At 36.2% G+C, this 14,653-nt stretch overlaps 3 protein-coding genes across 9 annotated transcripts in view; 1 reads left to right on the forward strand and 2 right to left on the reverse strand.

Moving 5' to 3' along the window:
- The window catches only part of fbxl7 (F-box and leucine-rich repeat protein 7), a 151,188-nt gene that overhangs the window by 68,716 nt on the left and 67,819 nt on the right, over window positions 1-14,653 (reverse strand). The gene's annotated exons all lie outside the window — the stretch shown is intronic.
- ralab (v-ral simian leukemia viral oncogene homolog Ab (ras related)) lies at window positions 4-10,598 on the forward strand. Of its 3 annotated transcripts, none has more exons than XM_007236562.4 (5): window positions 4-439; window positions 5,393-5,541; window positions 5,647-5,855; window positions 6,895-7,069; window positions 7,201-10,598. In XM_007236562.4, the coding sequence occupies exons 2-5, from the start codon at window positions 5,428-5,430 to the stop codon at window positions 7,321-7,323; spliced, it is 621 nt and encodes a 206-aa protein (XP_007236624.1). In that variant the 5' UTR covers window positions 4-439; window positions 5,393-5,427; the 3' UTR covers window positions 7,324-10,598. The 3 variants fall into 3 exon arrangements, with proteins under 3 accessions (XP_007236624.1, XP_049334491.1, XP_007236626.1); XM_049478534.1 differs by lacking the exon at window positions 4-439 and adding an exon at window positions 473-872; XM_007236564.3 differs by lacking the exon at window positions 4-439 and adding an exon at window positions 893-1,286.
- On the reverse strand, window positions 10,707-13,510 carry LOC125780392 (M-phase specific PLK1 interacting protein). Its single transcript, XM_007236565.4, has 2 exons — window positions 12,546-13,510; window positions 10,707-11,653 (listed from the first exon to the last, which is right to left on the reverse strand). The coding sequence occupies exons 1-2, from the start codon at window positions 12,930-12,932 to the stop codon at window positions 11,453-11,455; spliced, it is 588 nt and encodes a 195-aa protein (XP_007236627.3). The 5' UTR covers window positions 12,933-13,510; the 3' UTR covers window positions 10,707-11,452.

Genomic DNA, 14,653 nt, shown 5'->3' on the forward strand with positions numbered 1-14,653 from the left:
ATGAGCTCATGACGTCATCTGAGAGAGGGTAGCTAGCTACAAAACAACATGCCAAAGTTGCCGGTGGCAGGAGAAGGAGAAGGCGGAGAAGTGGGAGTCTGAAACAACATCTTCTGTCTGGGTTTTCTGAGAGTTTGAAGTGATGAGAGGACTGCCGTTAGCTAGCTTTAGTTTTATTAACTCAAAGTGGTTTTACTGAACTATTAGCTAACCAGCTAGACGTGGCTAATGTTAGCTAGTTAGCTAACCTAGCTAGCCACTACTAGCGCCTGGTATTTTAAACGTTGTGCCCTGTTTTTTGGCTAGTTCTTGGAGTTTAATAGAGTAAAGTAGATCTAAACTAGCTATATTGCTCGCAGAAACTGTCCGCTGGGTCTTTGACGGATGTACATTAAGTCTACAAGAAAAAGGAGAGACTGACAGAGGCTTAATAACGTTGGTAAGTCTACGCTAACTAACCTTAGCCAACACTAGGTATGAATAGTGCTGAACTTTTTTTGAGTTTTGTGAGGTAAACTAGCTAACGTAAGCTCGTTTTTCAGGAGAATACCAACACTAAACATGATTTAGACAACTAGCTATTTAGCTTAATTGTGTTTGGTGGGGTTTAACTGCTTAATTTTACTGTTTTTGACGTGTTTAGCTAGTTATTTGCTTTGCTTCTTTTGACAGCTTAACTGACTAGCTTGCTACTACTAGCGCCTGGTATTTTAAATGGTGTGTTCTGTTTTTGGCTAATTATTAGACTTAAAGAGACTTTAATTAGATCTAAACTAGATATAGTACTCGCAGAAATTGTCCACTGGGTCTTACACGGATGTACATTAGGTCTACAAGCAGAAAGAGAGGCTGACAGAAGCTTAATAATATTGGTAAGTCTAAGAAAGCTAGCTAGCTAGCTGGCTAACACAGGGTATGAATAGTGCTAAACTTTTTTGAGTTTTGTGAGGTAACCTAGCTAACTTCATCTCGTTTCTCACAAGAATACCAACACTAAACATTATTTAGACAAGTAGCTATTCAGCTTAATTGTATTTGGTGGAGTTTAACTGCTCAATTTCTGACGTGTTTAGCTAGTTATTTGCTTTGCTTTGCTTCATTTGACAGCTCAACTGACTGGCTAGCTACTGGTATTTTAAACGTTGTGTCCTGTTTTGGCTAGTTATTAGAGTTTAATTAGATCTAAACTACCTATAGTACTCACAGAAACTGTCCACTGGGTCTTTCACGGATGCACATTAAGTCTACAAGCAGAAGGAGAGACTGACAGGGGCGTAATAATATTGGTAAGTCCAAGAATGCTAACCTAGCTAAAATGGATATGAATAGTGCTGAACTTTTTGAGTTTAGTGAGGTTACTTCAGCTCGTCTTTCACAGAAATACCAACAGTAAACATGATACAATTAGTTAGCTATTTAGCTAACTTGTGTTTGGTGGAGGGTCTTTGCTTCATTTCCCTGTTTTTGACGTGTTCAGCTAGTTATTTGCTTTGCTTTGTTTTGCTTCCCTTCAGCTGACTATCTGTTAGCTAAGCTACAACTTACCTATCTACTGTCAGTAACTTAAACAGAATAAGATTTGTGGCTAAGCAAGCTAGCTAACTAACCCAGCTAATTTATAGTTGTCCATCCCATGAAAGCTAAGCAAAGCTTATTAAGAGTCTTGTTGAAAGTCAACATTTTAGCTTTATACAGTATACTGTCTTATTTTATCTTGCCCCTCTTTATTGGCTAGTTATATATAATATATATAATGTTTGTTTTTAAACAGCAATACAAAATAAAATGAAACAGGTGTCCTCTTGTGTCTTTTCTCCAAGATTTTCACAGTTTAGGCTCTGACCAGAGCGATGCATATCCATTACCACACCCTAAATAACCACAGTCTGGCCTTAGGGACTCTACTGGTGATGGAAACAGAGCTCTGTTGGTAGACTTGCTGCTAGCTAACCTAATCTAGTTCACAAACTGCATTGTGAAGACACAATTGAAATATGTTAGATGTTGAAGTTGGAATCAATTATATAGCTATTATACAGTTATTAACAAACTGACTTGTGGAATTCAGATTAACTGCAATAGTTAGTTTAAAGACTCTTCTACATTAAGATGTACAGTGTAAGTCAAAAAGTTTTAGTGTTTATTTCTGAATGTCTTATTCAAATTTCTATATTGTAGATTAATACTAAAGACATACAAAAATAAGAGACACATAAGGAATTATGTAGTTAACAAAAAAAAAGTGCTGACCTAAACCCAAATGAAATGGGTGATTTGGGATGAGTTGGAGCTTCACAGCATTAAGGAAAAGCAGACAACTATTGTTCAGCACCTCCAGGAATTCCTTTAAGATGCTGAGAGTTTATGTTCACAAAACAATTACATGTGTTCCTTTGAAGACGTACTGTCTTTAATATTAAATGTACAATGTAAAAAAAAAGTCATAAAAAAAGAAAGAAAACAAATGAATGAGAAGAGGTGTGTCCAAAAGGTGTTTTGGGGTAAGATGCCATTTGAGAGACACATAGTCGGAATTGTCCACTTCCATAGACCTCTATACCTCAGTCTTGATACAAGTGCTGAGTGCAGCAGGTGGGTATCAGGGAGCAACCAAAGAGTACTATCCAGAATATTAAAGATTAGGAATAAAACTGTTTTAGAATTGTTCTTCTTTGGCTGAAACATTTGCTTGAGAGGTTCTCTCTTGATCTGATGGTGCGTTAAAGTGTGTGATGTCTTTTTTAAAGATGGAGCTGCATAAGACAGTAACTTCTACCCTTTTAATACATTACTGTGTATTGTGGGAATGTTGAAATCCCAAACCTAAAGCATTCTGTCTTTAAAATGAAAAACGCCCAGCACAATGTTTTCCAGTTGGCTTCACCTTTCACAATGCGTAGGACATTGCCTGAGTACAATAACAAATGATGGAACAACTGGAATATGCATTGGAATATATCTTCTGCTTGTGAAGAGATACAGACAGTATTTTGGAAAATTGTGAGGCTTACTAAATGGCACAGTCATATTTAAGGAATGAACTAAAAAAGGGTTTGAATGAGCAGTCTTCCTCAAAATGTCACTGAGGCCTAAGAAGCTCTCCAGTTTTCCTTTTTACAGCATTTTGCTTAATAATACTTTAGAAACCTAGAATATGACATACTTGTGAGCACTCAGCATGTATGTGTTTCTTGTGACCTTGACATGTTTACAAATTAACAAAAGGGTATTTTGCCACTTGGCAATTCAAGCTGCCAGTTTCAAAGTATTGTTAGATGGTAAGACGTATTACCTGTATATGAAAATATTTCAAATGTTCAATATTTCTCTCCACTGGCATCATGTGTTATATCACGGTCTGTAACAATCATTAATAATTGACATATTAATTGCACTTTCACTCTATGCAGGCATTTCTGAATCCATACCTTACTAGATATTATTTTCATTGAACTTTGAACAGTGTATACAAGTGGCCACTGCCAGGAAAGTGTTGGAGTGGTATACTATTTACTATTTTTTATTTTTTAGTTTAGCCATTTAATCTCCTCAGACTAAATTCTATGGGTCAGTTTCCCAGAATATTATTAGGCCTAGTCTTGGACTACACAGCATTTCAAACTTAAACCCTGTCTTTTTTTCTTATTATTACTAGTGGATGTGGTAGTGAAAGGCAGGAGTCAGAAGGGGGGAAACACTGCAAGAATGCACATACACAGATGTCACAGAGCTGGCAGTTAGCGTTTTCTGTGCGTATGTTTTCACATCATTTTAAATTAACATAATTGTCTCATTCATGTTATGCCATGCCGTGTATTGTGGCCACCCATGGCTCATTGACATGATCCAGAGAGGCCTGATGCTTTTGGCTTGGTGCCAGATACCACAGAACACATTGTGGTCTTGTAGAGTCCATGCCTCAATAGGTCAGAGCTGTTTTGGTGGCACAAGTGGGATACAATATTATGCAGGTGGCTGACCTGTGTTTATTGTATTCACTGTTTAATAATTTATCTACAGTAAAAGCTAGCAGATTGTGATCTGTAATCTTTTCGGCCACTTTTATTCCCTATTTGTAGTAGCAGAACTGATGGGACTGGTATGTTCTCTGTTTTAGTTCCATGATGTCACTGTCAGTGTGAACAAATGAACTCAGTTCTAGCTCCATTGAGACGCTCTTTTGTTTAGTGCCTGACTCAACGTCACTAGCAGGGCAAAGCAGGGCGTGAAGGTTGTCAAGATGGATTTTAAACCATTTGACTGTTTTGCTGCCTTCAAGTCCACCTCGGAAGTTTGTGCTCAGTATGACGTGATTTCTGTCCAAGTGGCTTTGGTTGGAAACAACACAAACACCCTGGAAAATAGTATTTTATTTTTCTTTTGCTAATAGAGAGCAAGTATATTTACAATTACTGCAAGTAACACATGAATAAAGCAAAGTAAAAGCATTATCTGAGTACTGATATTATCCAGTAGAAGTAGCATGTAGGGGTGTAAGAAAATATTGACATATCCTTTTTATTCTGCAATACTGTTTTTATTAAAAGAAAAAAACTATTGATAATCACTTATCAGTTGTATGTGTAAAGATTGGTGTCTTTGTGGTTCATTTTGTGTTGTGTTTAAATCCTGACCACTATGTAGCAGTGTTGTACTCTGTCGTTAGATCCCACTGTTTTGATTGCATTAAAAAAAGATCATTTCCTGTTACTAGTATTTCATATATGGGTGCTGTGTGTTTATAGTGAGAGTTTTCTGAAAATTTTATTAAAACAATCGCAATATATTACCTTGCTTTAAGATTCTTGTGAATGGAGAATGTATGTGCAATGAAAACAGTTATAAGCAGTTTATGAGGAAAACACTTGTATCATCCTTTTGCTTAGCACAGTGTCTGTTTATGGATAAAGTCCCACCTTTTAACACAGGCAATCAGCTCACTGGTAGTGCTGCAAGAGAAGGAGGGTTAATTGCAATGTCTTTGAACTGTGATTTTTCAAAATTGACCACTGTAAGCAAGGAAACTGCACCACTTGCCACTTTTTAAAAGAGCAGATGTGAACAACTTCAGTGTGCCAGCAGAAAAAAAAAATAGATACTTAAAGAGAAACAACTGATATTAAGAAAAAATATTTTCGGATTAGTCGACTACCAACATTTGTGGATTAGAATAAACCATTTTAATTGTATTCTTGACTGCAGATGCTATTAAACCAACGTTTACCATTGACATGTTTACTATTTACAGAAAAATCCCATGTTTACAGTGGTAAATTCGAGGTTGTGGTGCCGTTCATGTGCACTCATTTCGTAAATATAATCTTTCTGAATGTATTCAAGGCAGCATATGCTGTCCACTGCATTATAACAATAGCTCTTTTTTCCTACCTAGGTTGACCTCCCTTCCACTGGCTTGCAATAAAAAAAATGGCAGCCAACAAACCCAAGGGACAGAGCTCTCTGGCCCTGCACAAAGTGATTATGGTGGGCAGTGGTGGAGTGGGCAAATCTGCACTAACTCTACAATTCATGTATGATGAGGTAAGTCATCATTGATAAGAAGTTTCATGTTGTCTGATCACTTACAGCACTGCTCACAATTTAGCTCATCTCTCGCTCTCTCTCCCCCTCTCCCTGTCCCCTCAGTTTGTGGAGGACTACGAGCCCACCAAAGCTGACAGCTACAGAAAAAAAGTGGTTCTGGATGGAGAGGAAGTCCAGATTGACATACTGGACACGGCTGGTCAGGAAGACTATGCAGCAATTCGAGACAACTACTTCAGAAGTGGAGAAGGATTTCTCTGTGTGTTCTCAATTACAGAATCAGAGTCTTTCGCTGCAACAGCTGACTTCAGGTTGGTGAAAAACAATTCTTTAAACTGTGATAGAGTAGTTTGTGAAAATTACTCTTATGTGTCAGTTTTGTGAAAATTATGTTGTTAAACATTGTAATTAGAGCTGGCATGATCATAACTATTTAGCTGATGATTAATTGGATTACAAATAATGTGTAGTAGCACAGTTTAACTAGATTTACAAGATTTTGTAAGTATACATATATGACTAAAAATGCAGGTTTTTAGAACATGAACCAAAAATTACATTAAACTAAAAAGCTAACTTAACCCACCAAATGCATTGAATTGAACACATTTTGATTAAATAATACATTATTTCCTCTTCAGATTTTCATATATAAAGCAAATTAATGTATACCTGCCAGGTTCTTATCACACCAAATTTGTTGCAATGAAAATACTCATATATATTATTCAGTGTGGTTTTTTGCATTTGTAATAATAATAACAGTAAAGTAATAAATGTAGAAAATTATTGCAGCTCAAATTATTGTGATCAGGCGATTATATGTTTGAGGCAGGCCTAAAAAAATAATGGTAATTTTTACCATCTTAAAAATTTAATCCAGTGCAGTTTGCTGAGGCTGTGAAATACCACTGAGTGCACATGTCTTATGTTTAAAAATACATATTAAATTCAAATATATAGTAATTAACTACACAGTAAAATGTGTACGATTTAAATATCAACCGCACTGTGTTTTTGGTGTTACAAAAAATATCGATACTTTAACATTAACATTACACTTTATCAGGTTTATTATATTGTATCATAATGTAAATCTGCATTTCTCTTGGAAATATGACCTTACTTAGTCATATTGCCCAGCCTTAGTGCTGAATAACTACTACTACTGAATAGGTACTCATTTCAAGACCTATCCTCAGGAAACACTTAACACTGACCCTTTTTGATTCATTCCAGTCACCAGCATAGTTAAATTGAATTGGTAGCACTTATTAGTGCTATGAGTGACTTATGAGAAAGGGCTTGTGAAACTGCTACTATAAGGGAGGTTTTTTTTGTCTTTATCAGAGAGCAGATTCTCAGGGTTAAGGAGGATGAGAATGTGCCCTTCCTGCTGGTTGGAAATAAGTCAGATTTGGAAGACCGGCGACAGGTGGGAATGGAGGAGGCAAAGTCCCGAGCCAATCAGTGGGAAGTCAGTTACGTGGAGACCTCTGCCAAAACCCGTGCCAATGTAGACAAGGTACATCACACAGTTCAACCACCTGCACCACACTAGTTCCTGACCATAAATTAATCATGTCAGTACATCTCTATATTTTTGGGTGGTGTTTTAGAAAGGGTTCCTGATAATTCATTCTTAAATCATTCCAGGTGTTTTTTGACCTCATGCGACAAATCAGGGCAAGAAAAATGGAAGATGGCAAAGAGAAGAATGGGAAAAACAAGAGGAAGAGTTTGGTGAAAAGGATTCGAGAGAGATGTTGCATTTTATAACGACCATGTCCGTACGTGCTGACACCAATCCTTTCTGAGCCCTGACTGCTGTCCTCAATGCTACTAAATATTTAATTAGCTTCTTATTTAATCTTTCTTTTTTATGATTTAGTAAAAGAGGTGAAGAGAAAGGTGTCTGCAATTTGGACAGTTTTAAACAAGGATGCTGCTTAAGATTTAAACTAAATGTCACTTAAGCGTAAGAATGCTATGAAGCCATTTCATTTTAATATTTAAATGTACTGTGTATAGACCATCTAATATGGAACTGCTGCATCTGTCTTACATATGATTGTAGTTTCTGGAATTTAAGAAAAAGGAGGGCTTATTTTCCCATTACAAAGCTCAAAAATGAGTCTAAACACTATCACACAGGCCACGTCACAGGTCAGTATGAGTATCGTACAATGAGAATGAACATACAAAAGAAAAACATAAGACTTACCCAGGTTTCTTTTCATTTAATCAAACAGATGCAAGATGCTTAAATAACTGTTTGTTCTATCTAGTGCCGTAATTTGCCACATTAAGGTGGTTACTGTGCAGGTAAAATTTAGAATGTTCTGTATGTTTGCACACGTAAGCAGCCAAAAATTGCACCACATTGTCCTCATCCAAGCCACCACGATTTCATGAGATATTAAACCAAATATTAAAGCTATAATACTGGAAGAAGTTTCTTTTTAGTCGGTGAGATAAAACAGTAAGATAAATTGGAGTGAGGACAAATAAAACTACTGTTACCAAAGTAATATTCCTAAACCACTACAGTTCCCACCATACCATGCAAAGTTTCCTAAGAGTCATACTCATTTGTGAAATTACCTTATTTACCCTAATCTATCTTGACAGTTTGGTCCCATTCACCCCTCAGTGATTCCTATAAAACCCCAGTTGCCCTTAAAAAACAAGCCCGTCAACTTAAGCCTTTTACAGTTTAGAATGTGTGCACATCAAAGGCTGATGCTACAAAGATAGTTTAGTTTATGATGTTCCAGTGGTTGAGAAGTATGAGACATGCATATCAGCTGCTGAGAAAATCAAGTGCCTTTTTTGTATAACAAATTAATCTAAAATCTTAAAAAAAAAAAAGTCTATGAGTATCCAGGATTGAACATAGGCATCCTTGCTTTTAAATCTACAAGAATTACCCACTAAAAACCCTTTGCTGCTTTTTAACATAGTTTCAGAGATATTTAAAGCCATATAAAAACACTATTAGGCTACGAAATTAGGCTGTTTTTGCAATAGGAATTCCTGTTTTCTTTATATGTTTTACAATCAGCCCAACATCATACAAAAACACATTTGTTTAAACAAATCTGTAAAAGTGACAAGTCAACATGTAGGGAATACATTCATGTAGGAATGTGGCCCTTGGTTGTAAAGAACAGATCAGAGCTTGAAACTGATCAAATGTTATCCATCAGCATTGAGCCCAAAAATTTGGTTTCTGATTTGAGCTGCTTTAGTATACAACGGAAGATGCTAGGCTAACTTATCTTACAAATACTGTACTGAAGAGTGTTACCAGTCTCATCTTAAACATGTATTTATTTTTGTTATATATATTTCTACTGAAGGTGTGTAAACTGTTCTTTTGTTTTAAGAAAAATGCAGTAAAATGACATTGGATGGAACAATTAGGTTACATTTGGAACACAGTTCCAGAGTTTGCCTAGCATCTCCTATTTTAGACTTAATAAGCCAGCTTTAGGTACAAAACCTCTTTTGGGATCAGTGATAAACCACATTTATTTTATTGTTATTAACTATTCATTTGGCAAATTATTATTTCATGCTTGAGGTGTAAAACACCGTAGAATACTTTACAAGAAATCTTAAGACCATAAATTATCATCTTTAAATTCATCCTTTTAAATACCTTAAACTAACTGAAAATATGCTAGGATACCACAATAACATTTTAATGAGTGATTGTCCGCATTTGGAATTACTACAGGCTGTGAGGTTTAAACACTTGTAACAGAATTTAATTTTGATGTTCATGACAAACACTATGGCTTAAGCTTGAATATATATATATACTATGATACATTTCAGTTTGCTTATGCACGGCTAGGTTTTTTTTTTGGGATTGACATGTTTATGTATAAACAAGACACTGACTGTTACATGATTTGTTCATGACTGCAATGGAAAGGGCTGTTTCCATTTTTGGTATGTTTAAAAAAAGCAACAGACAAGACACATTTATCTGGCTTTAAATTAATACAATAGAAACGTGGCATTTCTAGCTTCTGGGCTCCCACTACAGCTAGTTATTTGCTATGGCTGCCTTGTAACCATAATTGAACATTATGCGTATTACTGGAGGCGTCCACTAGGGGCTTTCCTCCACTTATTACAGCAGCAATGACACTTCCAACATAAGTGGGTACTTGTGAACATGGTTTCGCAGCATTTCTTCAAAACTTTTCATGTTGTTCCAGCATGGCCCCTACTATTTCTGTCCATGCTGCATTAATTTCTGAAGATGTGCAAGAAGCATGTGAAGTGAGGAAGCAGAATGTTATGATAGGATTTTGCTCAGAAGTGTTGCGCCATTCACATAAAGATTTTACTGCCCGTTTAGAGTGGACATGAAATTCCCTATTATAAGTCAGTGGAGTAAAAACATAAATTTGATGTAGATCATTTAAAGTGTAAATGCTACATATTTACTGTTTAAGATTAATAACCAAAGGTTTGTAAAACTAAAATAAATACAAAAATGGAAAAACACTAGCATGGCGTTTCAGCTTTGCGTAGCATTTATGAGCTCAGTAGTTAAACTACTGCAAGAAACGGGAACTTTGTTTCTATTGTCCGAGCAGGTTTTGAACTAATGTATGTACTTAACCCTTTAAATGTGCATGTCTTTTGGGACCTTTTAAACAGAGCAGTCATTGTATAGACATACAGTTCCTGCATCTCTTATTATGTAATTGTTTTCATTTTCCCACCTTCTACATAGAAAGTACCTTTAAATGAATTTTGATAATGATAGTTGAATGATCTGAAATGGCCAAGCAGCATTATGGAGAAATCATTTCATGATAACATTTTAGCATTTCTTTAGGAATTATTCCTTTAACCAGAAGGAGAGTCTGTTTACTAACTAACGTTGCTGACTGACATGATTGTGGTGCCATGGGGAAATGAAGCTGAAATTGTCTCTTTAGCTGATACCATTTGGTACTTTCTTTGTAATGTTTTGTTCATTAAAAGCATAGAGAAAAAAATAAAATGGATTTTAATATGATTCTCATTGACTGAAGTTGTTCTTGTCCATTTTTTTCTGATTACCTTAGCAGTCATTTTTTGTTTACCATTATGATGGGTAATATTCCTTGCTAAATGAAAGTTCAAACAAAAAAAGGTTTTTAAAACGAGCCAGGTGCTTTGATTTCATTTCACATTACTAATGTAGATACAGATACATTTGACAGAAATAATAAAAAACATTCACATATATAGAACTAAAACAGAGAGCAAAGAATGAGGTGTGCCACAAAGGAGGATTAAAAAAAATATCTATAACTGAAAAATGCATCCAATCTTTTCATCCTTTTTTAATCTGTAGCATCTAATTGAGGTACTTTAGTTTTTAGAAAATCCTGAGTATGTAAAAAAAAAAAAATACAAATTCATTTTTTCATCAAAGCAAGAATTCAATTATCAAACAAAAATAATTAATGGGCTTCTATTGTTTACATAGTTTAACATCAGTCCACATTGACAGAGCCCAGATAAAAATAGACCATCTAAATAAAAATGTGTTTGCTGGTGGAAGATAGGAAGAGTGTTTGTTAGTTCAGAGGTTGGCTGACAAGCCTCATATTTTTACACTGTGATCTTACTCTGATAGTCCAAAATCGATGTAAAATATAAAAGTACAGTATAATGTCTCTCAGTATACAAACAGACTGCTGTATAAAAAGCTTTTAAAAAAAGCTGGATCAGCTTTGCAAGAGGTATTGCTACTGTCAAGTCCACTTTGCCGCAAGTTCACTCCATGACCAGAGGCAGTCCTGTTAAATAATAATTATAATAATAATAAAAACTCAAACATTTGGGACATGTCTCCCCTTGTTGTCAGTGTGACCAAAACTAGTTTTAAACTGATTCAGTTCAAGTTTGAGCCGTAGTACCTCCCTTGCCTGCCTGTGTTTGTGGCTTGCTGGGTGCTGGATTTGGACTGGGAGTCTGTGACTGAGATAGGTTGGAGGTTAGCCCATGGATCTTGAAGCATAGACGGTTTGTAATACTTGTCCGTATCATTTCCCCCTCTCTCCCTGCCAAATGGTGTGGATGTCCGCGGTGAACCCTTTAGGAGACAATTAGTGATGTAAAAATTTAGATTTCCTTTTTTTCCTGCTGAGATAATGATAATAAAATAAATCAGTTACACCCTTTTAAAGCATAAAAAGCAAAACATGATAATTATGAAGAATATTCAGACAAATTTAGAATATGTAAAATACTTTAAATTTACTTCATAAATAAAACAAATAAAATAAAAACACTAATTTTAACCTAAAGCTAAAACAAAATTAATACTTTCAGTATTCGTATAAGTAACTTAACTTTTTTTTTTTTAAAGTTATATTACGGTTTGTTGGTAGGTCGGCTGGGATGTTAAAACTGTTATATTTTTTAAAAAATATATATTTTTAAATATTTTTAAATTGTTGTTTAGTAATTGCTTTTATTAAGCAAGACAAAAACACAATTAGATTATTTAATAACATGTAAACACGGTTCTATTTATAATATAGGTAATTGTGTTTCGATGCATCCTTAATAAAAGACAATATATAAATTGTACAAAACGCTGACAGATTTGCTAATTATCGTGACAGACATTAACCTTACACAAAGCCTTAAAGCCACACTGCCCAGGCCAAAACATAACTAGTAAAAATGCCCAAACAACGACCTAATCTACAATGGCATTAAATTCTTCTTTTTTAAAGGACAGAACAAAATACGATGATAAATAAATTAGTTAACTATCCCAGTCCATTTTAGAACATAACCGATGTGCTACTTAAGGTGGACCAAATAACTCCCTAACAAATCTTTGGAAACGAACTGTAGTTAAAACTGTGGCTCGGCTGTAGTTAACCGAATTAATTTCGATCTATTGATTTTTTTATACTTATTTGAATATTTAACTTATCTAATGTTACTGAAATAACAGAACTCGGAGTTTCTACCTGAAAAGACCCGCCGTGTTGCCCCGTGCTGTGGTAATAAGGCGAGTGTCGGTGTGGAGTACCACCGCGGACACCGCCACCACCCCCGCCGCCGCTGTTGTTGTTGTTCGGCCTGCGCGGCGTGTGACCGGGTGATCTCCCGCCGCTGTATTTGCCGTTACTGCCGCCTCTGCCCGCACTAAAGTCCCTGGGCGGGGTGTTCGGAGACCCGCCGTATGCTCCGTATCTCGGCCCGAACGGAGGCGGGGGGTTCTGGTAAGCCCAGGGCGGTGAGGGGAGCATACCGCCACCGCCGCCTCCCCTCTCCATACCCGGCGGAGGACTGCGAAACCCGCCCGCTCTCGGGCCCGGTCCGGGGGAAGGGTGCCGAAAATGTGGCCTCTGCATCGCTCCTAACAACTATACTCACACAGCGAGAGTATTAACGGAGAAAACTAGCCGAAATATCCTAGTATTAGCTAACACTTACAGGCTCAGAAAACTAGCTAACTAATAGCTGAGCTAGCCAGGTAGCTAACTAGCTAAACAATAATCCCCGCCTCCAGAAACAGCTCGTAAAGGCAGCTAAACTCAGACGTTAGCTTGCTAAACCCCCAGTTTAAAAGTTAAACACATCCAGCTGCCTTTAAAACTCTTGAGTTTTAAATATTTTAATTTGTTGTTTATCAGAGAAGCTAAGCTAGCTAACCAGCTAACCTGCGCTACCACAGCAGCACGCACAACGAAGAATCGGGTCCGACCTGAACACAAATCCACACACAACTCGGTTCCGCAGAGCAGCTTCTCCTCCACTATTTACATGACTTCTTTTCCCTTTTTAGGTGAATTGTTAATTACCAAATGATTAATTAGCTTAGTTAATTTCTGACGGTTTTCTATAAATATATGAGTAGATAAGTGCGATAGATACGAGCACGCCGACGGTTAAATCCGTCTGCTCCGCTGATGGGCTGCAGCTTATAACAGTCCGGTTTGGCAGGTCTGTTTTTGTGTACTTTTAAATAATTTGTGAGTACATCCCCCCTCCCGTAAATACCCCTCCTCCAACCCCACCACAACCATTTTGACGAAAGTAAAGGATATTTTGCATTATTCAGAAATCTGTCTTATAAATGTGTCTTAAAGCCTTATATTGTACTAGTCTGTGCTTCTTAAATAATTATAATTTGTTACACAACTTATTAATAGAAACAATATAATTAAGGCATTCTCTATTTACCTGAAACAAATAAAAACATTAAAATCACCATTGCAAATATCGAACCACATTTATACTTTAGTCAAGACTGGGTCGCTGTCTATATATAATTTTCAGTTATGTCCATTTATCGTAATCCAGTTTGATGCCTGGAAATAAATAAATATAAATGAACGAATGAATGTGACAAAGAATGCAGTTTTTGTCTTTTGAATTAGGGTTTAGGGGTCCACAGTGGAAATTACTACTCCATAAGGGGACCTTTCAACTATCTTGAGAAGTAAGAACTAAGAAAAACCCTGTTGTCTCTGTCTAATATGTGACCTGTCTATTTGTGTCTGTTAAACTGTTATGCTTAAAAAAGACCCAGATGTCCCTTAAAGTGACAGTATGATATTTTTCGTAAAAATATATATATATATATATATATATTTAGCATACATAGGTACTACTATTGATGTGGGGTGCATTTGAGTGTGGCAAACGTTTGACAGTAGCAGTAGCTGAATGAATGGTTAATGGTAAATGTAATTAGTCTACATTAGAATAGCATCACATAGGTATTCCTAGATGAGTCCCAACTAAAACAGAAACTGTGGCAAGACAGAGAAAGTCATCGCTGAATGATTACCAACTCATCAACACCTCCCAGCCACAATAGCTCACAGATACTTTACCACTCTCTAAACTCATTCACACCTTCACACTTTCCATTTTATTCCATCCCATTCTAAAGCAACTGTGTACACACAAACTGGGCAATAAGACTTCTTAAATTACTGTTTATGCAGTTGATGCTGTTTTAATATAAGAGTAATTAATCAGCAATTACTTTTTAAACTGTAGGTTTACTCTGATGAAAAACAAATCAACTGCCTTAATCAAGTCAAAGGCTATAGACAGCCATTAA

The sequence above is a fragment of the Astyanax mexicanus genome, chromosome 4 (genome assembly GCF_023375975.1).
Source record: "Astyanax mexicanus isolate ESR-SI-001 chromosome 4, AstMex3_surface, whole genome shotgun sequence".
Lineage (NCBI taxonomy): Eukaryota > Metazoa > Chordata > Actinopteri > Characiformes > Acestrorhamphidae > Astyanax > Astyanax mexicanus.